Source organism: Malus sylvestris, chromosome 12, assembly GCF_916048215.2.
Source record: "Malus sylvestris chromosome 12, drMalSylv7.2, whole genome shotgun sequence".
NCBI lineage: Eukaryota > Viridiplantae > Streptophyta > Magnoliopsida > Rosales > Rosaceae > Malus > Malus sylvestris.
Genome location: NC_062271.1, coordinates 6,946,268 through 6,961,365, shown reverse-complemented (window position 1 = coordinate 6,961,365; position 15,098 = coordinate 6,946,268). Strand labels below are relative to the sequence as shown.

Sequence of the window (15,098 nt, the reverse complement as noted above, 5' to 3'; positions counted from 1 at the left end):
TCACTTTACCCTTTATTTTGTCCTTATCATTAAAACTCAAAGTTTTCAAGCCCTTTTCATTAATTTTCCTTTTAAAAAGAAAGGAGTGCAAGAGATGGAAGAAGAGTGCCGAAAGTCACCTTCATTTCGCAAAAAATCAGTCAATTTAGGCTGGCTAGGACTTTGAACCCTAACCCTAACTCGTAAGAAATACCTAGCAATCTCAGAAAGCCCTAACAGGTATACAAAAACAAAGGAAATGGGGTTTCCCCCCCCCCCCCCCCCCCCCAAAAAAGCCCAATCCCACATAAGTCCCAGATCACGTCTTTGGGCTATATTTTCTGCCCACAGCCAGAAATTACAAGCACCTAGTTTTCTCTTAATTACAAGAGGTGCAACCGCTTGTATACATTTATGTTTCCATCGCTCTTACCAAATGACTAGTAACGTAATGGCATAGATAAACGTATGGTTTGACACCACCAACAACCGATGATAGATCTCGCCTAACAAGGCCAAGAGTTGCTGTGGTTATGTACGAAAGAAGAAAGGAATGCGTTTGTAGTAGATAATAATTTCAATATTTTGCTGGAAATGGACACAGAAATGGAAGTTCAAACATTCAGTAATAACGCAGCAAGGATAGCAGTGGTGAATGAATTGGCACGACTAGGGTAACCTATGAACTAGGAGTGTCGGAAGGCAGGTTCAGTTGTCACTTTCGCTTACGAAATTTAGTTGTGTGAGGTAGGATTTTAGACGGACAGACTGACAATAAAAGATTATTCTTCAGTGACTAGACCCTAGAATCAAGCATTTGCATACAACGCTATATATCTAGTTCATAGGGTGGAGACGATTAAAGCACTTTGAAGCTATATCTAATCCACTGGAGAATCATCATCAGATGAACAACAAACATATTCTTGCTGCCCTTTGAGAGAAGCTAACAACAGAACAAGACATTAAACCATAAGATGACGCACTGTGGACACGATTAAAGCACTTTGAAGACAAGCTAACAAGTAACAACTAAACCATTAATCATCTGAACACAAGGGTACAATCTACAAGGATTCACCATGCTTATCAGTCAACATGAATACTTAACATATCAAACAACAAAAGGGTAGGGTTGTCCACTGAATCATTCATTCTACCCTTTGAGCTCTAAATTTCTATAACCCCTGAGCTATGATTCATCTTTCAGTAGTACAAAACTATAGATAGAAAACAAACTTACAATGAGTGGCTATCATACTGTCAAGCAGTGAGTAATCAAAATATCACAGCATGTTCTTCACTAGTCAAAGAGTTGAAAGCAGCTAAGGTAAGCCTGCACATTAGGATTTGTTATCAGCATTTGATACATCGCCGAGGGAGGCAAAAGAAGCAACTAGCGACAATCAATATCGCCTCCAGATAAACTGATGATGAAAGAAAAAAGTACAAGGCTTAATGAAATCAATTAAAAGACAGACTTTGAGTACATTTTGGTGCTTGTGGCTCATATAAAACAGTAGCGCTTTTTTGAAAAGGTAGACAATTCCTCAAGGGGAACAAATTTTGGAATGGCAGTTATGAGTGGACAGGGAAACCATCACTTGTAAGAAAACAGATGTAGGGAAATGCGGCTGAAGCCCCCATTGATAAATCAACCCCATTGATAAATCAACACAACGGGATAAGAAATATTTACACGGCGAAGAAATTTCAAAGAAAATGAAAGCCGGGGGATCATCATTTCAGAGAACTTGCATACTACTTTTAACAAATATACACAATTTTTATTAATAAGCAGAGATTCTCCATTAGCGGATGTAAATTAGGATTTTAATAGATCTGACCCAGGCTCCTCAGGGTAGGTGTTTTTTTTTATTTTTTATAATTTGATCGAATACAGAATCCTGCAAGCTGAATTAGACTACTATTTCACAAAGTTAATCCCTACTTTGTTCACAGAGAGAGAGAGAGAGAGAGAGAGAGAGAGAGAGAGTTAAGTGCTGGATAGATAATTAAATCAGACACCATAACTGTGGGATCATCAAAAATAAAACATATCACCACCTATATATACAGGATACAGCGACTTCTAAAAGCAATCAATATCATGATAAAAGAATAATAGGTGAAATTGCCATTGAGAAAACTTTGCAACCTAAGGAGGAATCCGTTAATCCTTAATCTTGATACCCCCATCAATATCATGTATCAGTTAATCCTTCATGTCAACAGGTGCTACTCCAAGTAATAAAAGGTATATACAATGAAAGTAGATTATGAAGTTTCGGTTCTAGAATTCTAGAAAAGAGGCACGAATGTCTAATTCTTCAGATCCGGCCGTCGGAATTAATATTCCAGAGATGGCAATTCTATAACCAAACAGCAACGAAACACTTAATTAGAGATAATGAATTAAATGATAACACAAAGAGCAAAAAAAACATTTCCCTGCAAAAGATAGTATGGAAAAGTCTATTTATACTGTAAAGAACAAACCTGATGATGATTACAGCAAGGAGGGAAAAGTAGAAACCAAGTTTGACAAGCCTGCATTTCTTCTCAGTATTAAGAACCCTGAACACTTCAGTCACATCAATAAGATGCTGCTGTTTTACAAACCTGAATGAATCATGGGGAAATGATGGTTATGAAGTTGGGAATGCAAGTTCACCCCCCATCCTCTCAAACATAAATACCACACATCAAGATATGCATATGGACAGTCATTTAATAGGTACTATATACCAAAACAAAATCTAATTTATAGTGGATCAAGCAATAATTTATTTCCAATTCTTTTTGTTTCACCACTCAATTTAAATGGAATAGCAGAGCAAAAGTTTTAACAATCAAGAGACACACCAACCCTAAATTGTCCTAAGTAATATAGCTGCTAATGGCATGTAATAGAAGAGATATGAAAAATTCCCTATTATTGGGGAATGCCGTGAGTGGTGAGGAACATAGTACAATGGCTTTTTTGTTATCCTTTTATGAAACTAAATACAGAAATCCAATCAAAACTTCAAGATCTAGGACCAATGACTTTTAGAAGAAAGAGTGAAGGAAATGCTGAGTTTCATTCTTTTAAATGTCACCCGCAATGATGGTGAAGAATACATATAAAGAAATTAAGAAGGCCAGTTAAAAGTAACAGAAATCCTTCCCGTCACCATCCATGTGGTCTTTCCACTCAAAATATGAAAAGCACTTTAAGAAATAACAGTGACATTATTGATGGAAGTTACTAGTTAGTGTCTAATAAAGTATGTCAAGTCTGCTGACTATTCAAAAGAAAACATGAAATGCGGTCCAACTGCATTCTCGAAGGCAAAATATTGCGACAGGTGGTTAGAACACTTAACCCCTTGAGAAATTTAGGACAGAAGTTGTTAAATAATAAGTTAGACCATAGATGAAATTAAAATTTCAGTCAATCTTTTAGCTTATTTGCCTTCTTATGCCTGATATAGTGCTATATTACAAGAATGTTACCCTAATTCTCTCAACTATACCAAGTCTAGTAAAATCTATCTGTCACAATTTCTAAATGGAAATCACAATTCTGTTCAAAAAGTTAAATCGGTGTCGATTATGTTTTCGATATACATTCATATCAGTTAAAACTTAAAACACAAATTGTATGACAAGCATTATGTTGAGATAATAGCATCACATAATTTTAGCAATCCATTGCATATTCAAATGACGAGTAATACTTACAACATCGCAATATAGCAAGTAAGAGGGACTGTAATAAGGAACATGAACCAACGTTGAGCCAAGAGGAAAAAAGAACAGAACACAATGTGCACTATGAACTCAGGGACAACCAATTGATTGATGCGATTTGATAGTTCGTACGGGTTGAGATAGTCAGCCTCCAAGTCTGTTAACATCACATACTACAAAATGCAAACAAGGGGAAAAACGTTAGAGGCGTTTCACTCAAGGAGCACAAATATGAATTTCATTCATGCTGCCCAATACATGTAACTATGCTATGAAAACTCTCTAACCCACAAAAAACAAAGGCGAATTTTCAGATTTACGATAAAATTTGGACTGATTTTTCCCATATTTGTTCATAATAACAGTTAGTATACTCCCTTGAAAAACCACAAATCACAGGAAATTAAGAGGGAAATTTCAAAAACCCACAAAAATTTCCACTTTCCCAAGAAAATTCAGCACAAATACATATACTTGAGCGATCTCAGAGAGCACTTGGCTCCCAAATTAAAAAAAAAAAACCCCCAAAACGCCCTTGAAAAGAAAAATTAGGGGAAAAAGAGCAGCAGCGATTCTAGGGTTTAACGGTGGTGGCATTCATTCGGGTTTAGGATTATAAGAAAGAGAAATGAAGAAAAAAACAAGTACCTGGTAAAGGCTGGAGGCGAAGAGGGCAAGGTCGACGCAGAAGCAGATTAGCCAATAGATCAATTCCCAAGCCATGCCTGCTTGCTCGTTTGCCTGCTTTCTTGCACAGAGGTCCGCTCTGAAGCTCTGTGAGTGTGTAGGCTTTTTAGCCAAAAACATACAATGTATGGTTTTTTATTATGAAAATCAATAAAATAATGAGTTTGTTCGCTATAAATTATTTTGATTTTTGACTTATATTAATTATTATTATTATTATTGTTCGAGCAGGAAATCTGGCTAAATAGGTCCTTGGCTTGAGCACACATCTTCTAGAGGAGTTGGCATTTTGGTTGATTGTCGGGCTTCGGCTTGCCTAGATGCTACAAGAGGAAGACAAAGTTAGTTCTGAAATATGCCTTTACGGGGCTTTAGGTGTAGGATTGAGGCTCGCAATCAAAACTAACTAAGTGTTAAGGCGTGCCACTGCCATCTTTGTATGGCAGATGTAGAACAAGTGCATTTAAGCCGATTACTTACGCCCCAAGTTATTCTGACATCTTGTTATCAAATGATAGTGTAGATGGGTTAAGTCTACATTAAGTTCTTTTCTATACCTTGAGATCAAGGACGTTTAGTTCTTTATCTTGTATGCTTAAAGGGTGGAGATCCAGATCTTATCAAGTCAACGGTTTTAATTCACTTTTAATCTTCTTATGATAATAAAACCACTAAGTGAACCAGATCTGAGAACTGATGAAACTTTGGATCATCAAAAGACTGGGAATGACTTGAATATATACTATGGAATACATTATAACACCAGATCTATTAATTGAGAGACAAAACAAAAAGAGGTGGGCAAGATTTTACCTTGGCGGGCAAGGTTAAACGTCTAGCAATCTCTTCATTGTCGTAGTTCTAAAGGGTTAGGTACTAAAAGAGAGATGAGTGGTAAATGAGTTTACACAAGATAATCGTATTAGTACCATATTATATTGGGCATCGTTACTTAGGCTTCCAGACTTTGAGCCCATGATCTATGTAAAAGGGGAGGAGCCTTTAGTCTATAAAATGGACTCCTCACCCTCACAATCCTCAGGCCTGAGATCCCCAAACAGAGGCTCTCATATTCAAAGCTCTCATCCTCATAGAGAAGCTTTCTCAAACTCTTTCTTTCTCTAGGGGGGACTCCCCCTCACACTTGTAATCCATACATTCATACAGAGAAATACAATCAACATCAATGTGGACGTAGCCCAAACATTGGGGTGAACCACAATACATCTTGTGTTCTTTACTTTCTTATAGATTCACGGTCAGATTTACGTTGTTCCAAGACCCCTTCGGTTTTGTGCATCAACATTTGGTGCCGTCTGTGGAAAACGACACGAAAAGCTATGTCGGTTTTCTCTTAATTTTTCACCTCCGCCGTGAATCTGTAAAAACCCAAAAACCCAAAGCTTTCCCAGAAAACCCACGGACCACCTCCTCTCTCACTCAGTCTCTCTCTGAAACACACGAAAAACACATTTCCTTTTAAAAAAAAAAAGTACAAACAGAGAGAAACATCCATAGGCACAAGTCACTCGACGATCTCATCTGGAGGCACAAGGCGGAGAAGTTGGAAGCCGGAGGGCATCGACGTGATGAGTGACAGATCTATCCAGAGAGAAACAAAGTCTGACAGATCCATCACAGCCATCTACGAAAAGTGACCAAAACCCCACAAAGCTCAAAGCTTTCTCCAATGGCGTCCTGCAAAGTTATCTCTAAGTTATCCTCCCAATTACGGCCTTTCACGCGCAATCTCGCCTAGGAACTCATGGAGGGGCTCGAAGAAAGACGAGACAGGCAGCAGCAACAGCATGCCGATAGAATCACTCTCTCATCTCCTCTCTCTCATCTGACGGACGAGACATGTAGCAGTAATAACAACCAGCATCAACTCAATCACTATCTCTTTGACAACGAAAACCACCACCACCTCGACGATGAAGAAGAGCTGATGCCCAAGAATTTCAATCCTGGGCTGACCCACCATAAATCCAGGTCGACCCTAATCAGCCACTAGCACCTACCGCGCCTTTGCTCTTCAAGTTTCCAGTGTCATCCGGCCACCGTCCAGTTCACCGCCAACTCGGTTCTCCTCATCGTCGTCCGATCTTCAAAAGGCAGGCCACCCGCCACCTAGTTGGGCAAATCAAAGTCGAAAAGTCTCATACCATCACCTGTTTCAAGCGCTTTTTCAAATAGGATCAATTGCTAACAGAAAGAGCAGAAAGAATGAAGATAGTAGGGTTGACAGGTGGAATTGCTTCTGGGAAGAGTACCTTCTTGAATCTCTTCAAGGAACATGGCATCCTAGTCGTTGATGCCGATCTTGTTGCTCGAGATATGTTAAAGAATGGCACTAGTGGCTGGAAAAAAGTTGTTTTGGCATTTGGAGAGGACATTTTGCAACCTGATGGAGAAGTTGATAGGCCTATACTGGGACAAATTGTGTTCTCTAACCCCGAAAAATGCCAACTTCTTAACCAGTAGACTGCTAGCTCCTTATATATCGTCTGTAATCTTTAGGGAAATTTTGAAGCTATGGATGAAGGGGTGTAAGGTTATTATTCTTGATGTTCCTCTGTTGTTCGAGGCCAAGATGGACAAATGGTCAAAGCCTATTGTTATTGTATGGGTTGATCTTGAAACGCAGCTTCGGAGACTCATCGGTGGTAAGTTCCAACCAGTAGAGTCTGTCTAGTAGTTGGAAGGAGCTGTCATCGTGAAAGTTGAAGTCTGGATGGTCATGGAGAGAGGCGAAGAAGTGTCGTTGAAAACTTTTGAAAAATGAGGTCGCTCCTCTCCCACTTTCTACAGGAGAACATGCAGGAAATGGAATGGGAAACAAAAGCAAAATCAAAGCAGAAAAACAAAAGAAAAGCAGAAAGCAAAAGTAGGAAAAAAAAAGGAAAATAAGGAAAAAAGAATATCTCATCCTCATCCCTCCTGATCTGCCTCTGCAAAAACAAGGAAATGGCATTATTCCTTGTCTGTCATCTACCAAAAGAAAGAAAAATAAAGAGAAAGGAAAAGGTAAAGCATTCAGTAGGCGCAGTACGCACATGGAAAAAAATCTGCAACAACCCAGTACGCACCAACGATCTACAACTGTCGAAGCTTTTGTGTCGAAACCTTTGTTTTGAATGATGTGATTTACTTTTCTTATCTTTTGGAGATATTTGTATAATCCCAACAGAGAGTAATCATAAATAAAGAAAAAAGGCAGCATGCAAAAAAAAAAAGGCCAAAATGTCGGCAAGCCCACAAGCCCAAAATAGTGGGCTGGAATGTTATATGGAGGGCGAAGGCCCATATGCTCAAAAGGGCCAGGCCCTATGGCTTCAAACTCCAACCCTCATCCCTCCACTTAAGGTTCACCTTCTATTATCACCAACCAGGTGATCAAACGTACGTACAATACTTCAAAATTATTCGGTAGCATGCCGCTATTATCACCAACCAGGTGATCAAAAGTACGTCTAGTACTCCAAAATTATACATGAGCATCACTCATGTCAATCATACATAAACATTCATGACCATCATTCATGTCAACATCCATGAACATCACTCATGTCAATCAACATAAACATTCATGACCATCACTCATGTCAATCAGCTTCGAAAGCTTCATTTACAAAGCTCTAACTTCGAGAGCTCCAGCTTCAAAAGCTTCATTTACAATAGCTCCAGCTTCAAAACTTCACTTTTAAAGCTTCACTTGCAAAGCTTCACCTACAAAGCTTCAGTGCAGGGTATACAAATACCGCCTCCGAACAACCGCCACTTCGGCCCATACATAGATTCAATTTGAAGTCTCCAGCCAACATACTCTATTGACTGAAGACTTGGAGGACTACACTATATAACATATATTGGGCTTCCGTAACTGGGCCTCATGAAAAATATTTAGGGGACTTAGCCCATTATTTATAATGTACCATATAAAGAGCACACATTATTTATGTACTGAGGAGAGAACCCTTATTCTATAAAAATGACTCCTTCACTTTCATTAGAGAGCACTCATTATTCATGTATTGAGGAGCGAGCCCTTATTCTATAAAAGGGACTCCCTCACCATCATTAAAGAGCATCGCCGCCAGCTGAGCAACCACCTCGCCGCAAGCATCGCTCTTAACCCATAATTTGTGTATTGATGAGCGGGCCCTTATTCTATAAAAGGGACTTCCTTACCACCATTAGAGAGCATCACCGCCTACTGTGCAACCGCTTCGCCGCGAGCATCAACTCTAGCCCATCATTTATGTATTGGGGAGTGAGCCTTTATTCTATACAAGGGACTCCCTCACCTTCAATGCCACAAGCCGAGCCAACGAAGGCAACATAAGCCACAAGCTGAGCAGCCTCACAACATGTTCTATTTCTAGTTGAGCATCATTTCACATTGAGCACCGCCTCATATCGAGTATCAGTTCTAGACGACACTAGTTACTTCGGCCTACACATAGACTGAATTTCAAGTCTCCAGCCAAAAGACTCTCTTGACTAAAGACTTGGGAGACTACTGTTAGCACCATATTATATTAGGCATCGTTACTTGAGCCTCCAGACATTGAGCCTATGATCTATATAAAAGGGGAGGAGCCCTTAGTCTATAAAAAGGGACTCCTCACCCTCATAATCCTCATGCCTGAGATCCCCAAACAGAGGCTCTCATATTCAGAGCTCTCATCCTCATAGAGAAACTCTCTCAAACTCTCTTTTTCTCTAGGGGACTCCCCATCACACTTGTAATTCATACATTCATACAGAGAAATACAATCAACATCAGTGTGGACGTAGCCCAAACATTGGGGTGAATCACGATACATCTTGTGTTCTTTACTTTCTTGCAGATTCACGGTCGGATTTACGTTGTTCCAATACCCCTCCGGTTTTGTGCATTAACAAATCAATACTACATTATTTGGAGAAGGTAGCAGAGCTTTTACATAGACAAAAGATGTATTTCTAAAGGAAGTCTAAGGCTAAAAGGGTGCAAAATTTGGACAAAGCACAACTTTCTGGATATTTGCTTGACTGAGATGCAAGTTGTATGTTTGTTTGTTTGATTGGTTGAGTGTCCTTGTCTCTGGGCCTTCTTCCCCTATTTATAAGCGAATTAGCCTGACTACACCATTTATGCTCTTGTCCGAAAGCAACTGAAGGGTAATGAGTCATTAGCATTTTTACATGTTTTGCCATTCAAAAAAGTGCTTTTGGGCCGAGAGTTGGTTGATTTCCATCGGTTGTCACTTCCCTTATAAGCACTTACCTTTTGCATTTAATGGGGAGTCGTCATATTATCTAGAGATATTTGGGCTTGGTGCTGGGCTTCGGGCAAAATCTTTTTTATTGAGCTCTTTTAGGCTTTTCTTCCCTCAAAGTTTTGATGCACCTAAAGCCTCTAAAGTGCATGCTTTTCAACCTCAAGTTCCACCTCAGGTTCCACCTCAGGTACATCATAACTTTAGACCTTCTGATTTTCTTCTTCATAAGTTAATTACTGACTTTGGCCCCCACTTCTGCTATTTGTAGGTTTCTATTGAAGGTTCGAGCACTGTCTCTCCTCCCTTGGTAAGCCATGACAGTCCATTCCCCCCGGCAATAAGAGAAAGTAACTCCCCCTCCATCTCCTTCCAAGGTTCCGGTCTTAACTTAGGGAGATTTACCTTGTCTTCTTCTGACTTGTAAATTTTCCCTTTAACACATCTGTCTTGATTGCAATAGGGTTCTGGAGAAGGTTCAGGCAAATCTCCACTGCACATAGTGCGCAAAAGATATCTTTCTCGCCCCTTCCTGGTTTTGGTATCACATGAGTCTCTATCTCTAAGCCTGTGAGTAAGCGAGCCAATACTTCTACAACAACTATTTTCATTCCTGCTCCTGCAATCATTCCTACTCCTTTAGCTGAGGTTACCCTCACTTCTACGGTTAAATGTGCGAAAGGTGCACCTTCTGCTTCTTCAGCATTGTACTTGCCTAACCTATTAAAGAAATTCGGGCAAATCAAAACTAAACTGCAGTCACCTCCAACATCTTCTGAGTCTCTTTCTTTTCAAAATGCTCATCAAATCTTCAAGGATTGGATGAAACGGGACTTCATAGCTTCTTTCAGCCTTAAGATTCTCCATAATGCGGAGAATGCCTTTATTAAGCTTTACCAAGCTCAGTTGTTGTCCTACGCTTAGTACAAGTCTTTTTTAAGTTTTTTCAAGAATTTGCAGGCATTAAGGGATCAACATCAGAAGGCAGAGCGGGTGTCCAATAGAGTGAAGTGCTTTCAGGAAAAACATATGAAGAGTACAGCCGCGCTCTGGTTGTTGGTAGAAGAAAGGTCAGTGGTGGAAGAAATGATGACAGTGGTTGATTCTGAAATCCAGCGTTTGGAGGAACAATTGTCTTTACTCAAAGCCGAGAAAATGACCATCATCAACCACATCTCCCAAAATGTAGAAGAGATGAAGAAAATTTCGCAAGTGGTTGAGGATTCCAAAACCCAATTTGTGAACAGCAACATGTATTTAGAAGAACCAGGCCGAATTTTTACCATCATGCAAACTTACTTTTCTAGAATAGTTGCTATGGCCGAAGATGTAAAGCTGTTGGACTAAGATTTATGTAATCCCTTCATGAAATGAAATCTTCTTCTATTTAACTTTCTAGACTTTTAATAGTAGAAATCTCTCTCCAAATTTACCCGATCTTGTTAAGAAAAACTTATGAACATCTTGGACAAGTCTTTTAGTTGAAAATCGTATCCCAACCTTTGGAGGATCTTCCCTACGGTTTCTTTTTTTGGTTGTCCTCAAAACACTTATGCAAGCTTCTAGTTTTTCCTTCTTTCTTTTCTTGATCATCTTCTGATTGAGGATGTCTCTTGCTGCTGGTACTTCTAGCTCATACTTATATTAGCGTTACTTGTATAAAGCTACCCCCTCTATTATGGCTGCTTTGGATTTTTAGGGCATCTTAAGAGTTTCCTTTGTGGATCTTTCATTCTACTTTTACCTCCCAAGTGGCTCTCCCTTTCCCCTTCTTGGCCCATGTTAAGTTGATTATATTTATTAGGGTTTCAAGGAAAGGATCCGTGTCTATCATCATGTCGGCCTGAGGTTTTTCTAATAGCAACTTTCCTTTAATGATGAGATCTTGCACCCAGTCTCTAAACTGGACATAGTTGGTGATGGAATGGTTGAAGATGTAGTGCATCTTGCAATACTTTTTCCCTCTTAATTCCTCGGGCTTGGGCAACTTTTTAGTGTTATCGGGCATAATTACCCTTGCATGTACCAATTCCTCATAGATTTCTACGGTCTTAGTTACGTCAAACGAATATTTCTGGTATTTTGGGGGTTTTATGGGAACAAATTCTCCATCGTTCATCACCACCTTTTGATCTTTGACTAGTTGGACTAATCTTTTCACCATCAAAGGCTTAAAGGGAGAGGTCATCTCTGATGCACACATATCTATCGCTTTTCCTCTTTGACCATCATTTTCTTCTGGCTCTCCCTTAAACTCCACTTGGTGGATGACGGCCTTACTTTTGTAGAAATGTGGCGTTTTAGAAGAGTGCTTCAATTACTGCTCTTCAAGCAACAACTTCTCATACTTAGTGGCCGCAATCACCAGCTCTTGTAGCTCATTAAATTGTACGTCATACAATTTCTTCCTCAAGGGTAATCTCAAGGCCTTTTGAGCAATAGATATAAGCTAGACATGGTTGATAAGAAACTGGCATCTCATCCTTGTCCTCCTAAACCTCATAATGAAGTCTTTCAGAGATTCATGCTCGTATTGTTTTACCTCGACTAGATCATTGATGGTCATTTCTGGCTTCATTCTGTAAAATTATTCATGGAAAGCCATTTTCATTTGCCCCCAGTTAGCGATGGAATTTAGGGGCAATATAAAGTACCATTGAGACGCTGAACCCACCAACAAGTTCCCAAATAACCTCAACTTCTAGTTGGGATTGTCTTCAAATGCCACCCAATGGTTGAAGAACTTGAAGATGTGATCTCCGAATGACATATTGTTATCTTCTTCGCTGAATATTGGGAATGTGGGCATCTTGAAGTTAAGAGGAAAGAGATTTTGCTCATCAATGAACTCTAGATAGGGCTTTTGATAAGCGATTCTAAACAGGGGGCAAGCTTGTGACGGGGCATTCCTCACCTATCTTTCTTAACTCAGCCAACTCATCTCTGAGTTGTTAATGTGCTGTATTATTAGGCGGGGTATGATGAAGTGGTTCCCATTTCTCGCTATAATTGTTGCCCGAGTTAATCTCCTTTCTTGCCTCGGGCTTCCTTTACTTGAACTCTCCTTCTTTATTGGTCATTGGTGGTGGCCTATAAGGAGGAGGCTTGTCAATCTTGGTCGGCTCTCATTTCCCATTAGATTCCCAGATCAATTAGGGCATCCCATATTTCGTTCTTTCTTGCCCGCTCTGCCCTCTACTGTTTAGTGAAAATAGGGGGTCGGGCAACTCTGCTTCCAGAATTTCTTCCAACACTAGCTGACTAGCTCCGGATTCTTCCTTATTCTTTCCTTTATCCTTTTTTTCCTCAAGTAAAGGAAACAGAGGTATAACTGGCTCTTCCACAGGGTTGGCTTTTCTCATCATTTCTCTAGCATGATCATTTCCTGAGGTAGAGTATTCCAGATCTAACCTTCTTTGTAGATTTCCTGTTAATGAACATAGTGTTGATTTCTTCTCTTGTCTTTAGAGGGTTTCTCTCCATGCTTTTAGAGTTTTACTCCATGCTTTTCAAGACAGTTATCATGGTAACCTGCAGGTCTTCATTTGTGACCTTCCCTCTTGATTTCTCAGAAATAGTCGGGCTTTTCGTTAAGACAGGTCATTGCAAGTCTTCGGGGAGATTTGCCATGCCAGATCTTGGTATATACTAGTGGTTTCTGTTTTGCTCCCATTCTGAAAGTTTATTCTTTCCTTTGTCTTCTTGGCATACAAGATTTATGATCCCACCGGGCGTGCCAAAACTATGTTCGGGTAGGAAATTTGGTTGAACAAGTCACTAGCTTGAGCACACAACTCCCCGAGGAGTTGGCACTTTGGTTGATTGTCGAGCTCCGGCTTGCCGAGATGCTGCAAGAAGAGGACAAAGTTAGTTCTTAAAGGTGCCTTTATGAGGCCTTAGGTGTAGATCTTGAGACTTGCAATCAAAACTAACTATGTGCTAAGGCGTGCCACTGTCATCTCTGTATGGCAAATGTAGATCAAATGTATTTAAGCCGATTACTTGTGCCCTAAGTTATTCTGACTTCTTGTTATCAAAGGATTGTTGTAGATGGGTTAAGTCTACATTAAGTTCTTTTCTATGCCTTAAGATCAAGGACTTTTAGTTCTTTATCTTGTATGCTTAAATGGTGGAGATCCAGATCTGATCAAGTCATCAGTTTTAATTCACTTTTAATCTTCTTATGACAATAAAACCACTAAGTGAACCAGATCTGAGAACTAATAGAACTTTGAATCATCAAAAGATTGGAAATGACTTGAATATATACTAAGGAATACATTATAACACCAGATTTATTAATTGAAAGACAAAACAAAGAGAGGCGGACAAGATTTCACCTTGGCGGGCAAGGTTAAACGTCTTGCAATCTCTTCATTGTCATAGTTATAAAGGGTTAGATACTGAAAGAGGGATGAGTGGTAAATGAGTTTACACAAGAGAATCGATACTACAACATTTGGAGAAGGTAGCAGAGCTTTTACATAGACAAAAGATGTCTTTCTAAAAGAAGTCTAAGGCTAAAAGGGTGTAGAATCTGGACAAAGCACAACATTTTGGATATTTGTTTGACTGAGAGGCAAGTTGTATGTTGTCCTTGTCTATTGGCCTTCTTCTCCTATTTATAGGCGAATTAGCCCAACTACACCATTTCTGCTCTTATCCGAAAGCAACTGAAGGGTAGTGAGTCATCAGTATTTTTACATGTTCTACCATTTGGAAAAGTGCTTTTGGGCCGAGAGTTGGTTGATTTCCATCGGTTGTCACTTCCCTTGTAAGCACCTAACCTTTGTATTTATTGGGGAGCCGTCATATTGTCTAGAGATGAGTATCTGGGCTTGGTGTTGGGCTTCGGGCAAACTCTCATTTATTGAGCTCTTTTGGGCTTTTCTTCCCTCAAAGTCTTGAGTTAAATATTAACCCAAACATTTATTATTATATAATAGAATGAGAAGTCACACAAATTCCACATATCATTTTAATTAAAACCCTTTAGTAATGAGATTTTATTTGTAACTTTTTAAAATTTCTGTTACTTAATGAGATATTATTTGTAAGTTTTTTAAATTTTTGTTACTTTTTTATGTTTTTAACTATCTATTTCTCTTGTGTGATTTTTTATTTACTTTTATTAACACCCTATGATTTTATAAAGACACCCAACATCCTTCTTTTTTCTGGTGAACTTCCTTTTTAAGTTAACCAATGTTGAACCTTATTTGCTGACTTGGGTTTTGGTATTTAATCAAGTTTATTGGGAATATAAACATATCTCTATACACAGAGGTTTGATCAACAACATCTTACATGTACGAAGAAAAATTTAATAACTCTAAGATATTTTCAACTAAGATTTTCAACGGTTATCATCAAAGTCTACTTTGTTTGCTTTCTTAAATAATTATATGTGTGACATTCAGTGTGAATCGTTAT

At 39.1% G+C, this 15,098-nt stretch overlaps 1 protein-coding gene and 1 pseudogene across 2 annotated transcripts; one reads left to right on the top strand and one right to left on the bottom strand.

The window, feature by feature from the left end:
* Nucleotides 1-998: 998 nt before the first annotated feature.
* LOC126594412 (protein cornichon homolog 1-like) lies at nucleotides 999-4,536 on the bottom strand. Of its 2 annotated transcripts, none has more exons than XM_050260722.1 (4): nucleotides 4,363-4,536; nucleotides 3,706-3,887; nucleotides 2,479-2,601; nucleotides 999-1,315 (listed from the first exon to the last, which is right to left on the bottom strand). In XM_050260722.1, the coding sequence occupies exons 1-4, from the start codon at nucleotides 4,519-4,521 to the stop codon at nucleotides 1,258-1,260; spliced, it is 522 nt and encodes a 173-aa protein (XP_050116679.1). In that variant the 5' UTR covers nucleotides 4,522-4,536; the 3' UTR covers nucleotides 999-1,257. The 2 variants fall into 2 exon arrangements, with proteins under 2 accessions (XP_050116679.1, XP_050116678.1); XM_050260721.1 differs by lacking the exon at nucleotides 999-1,315 and adding an exon at nucleotides 2,094-2,351 and having other exon boundaries at nucleotides 4,363-4,530.
* A 1,921-nt stretch (nucleotides 4,537-6,457) lies between these two features.
* On the top strand, nucleotides 6,458-7,129 carry LOC126594413 (dephospho-CoA kinase-like; annotated as a pseudogene).
* The last annotated feature ends 7,969 nt before the right edge of the window (nucleotides 7,130-15,098 follow it).

What these genes read in the sequence shown, in the direction of transcription:
- LOC126594412 (XM_050260721.1), bottom strand. Translation starts at nt 4,521, where the DNA reads ATGTTTTTGGCTAAAAAGCCTACACACTCACAGAGCTTCAGAGCGGAC. An exon ending in ACTTGCTATATTGCGATGTT is followed by an intron (nt 2,602 to 3,705) that starts GTAAGTATTACT and finishes TGATTCATTCAG; the next exon opens with GTTTGTAAAACAGCAGCATC. An exon ending in CTTGCTGTAATCATCATCAG is followed by an intron (nt 2,352 to 2,478) that starts GTTTGTTCTTTA and finishes GTTTGGTTATAG; the next exon opens with AATTGCCATCTCTGGAATAT.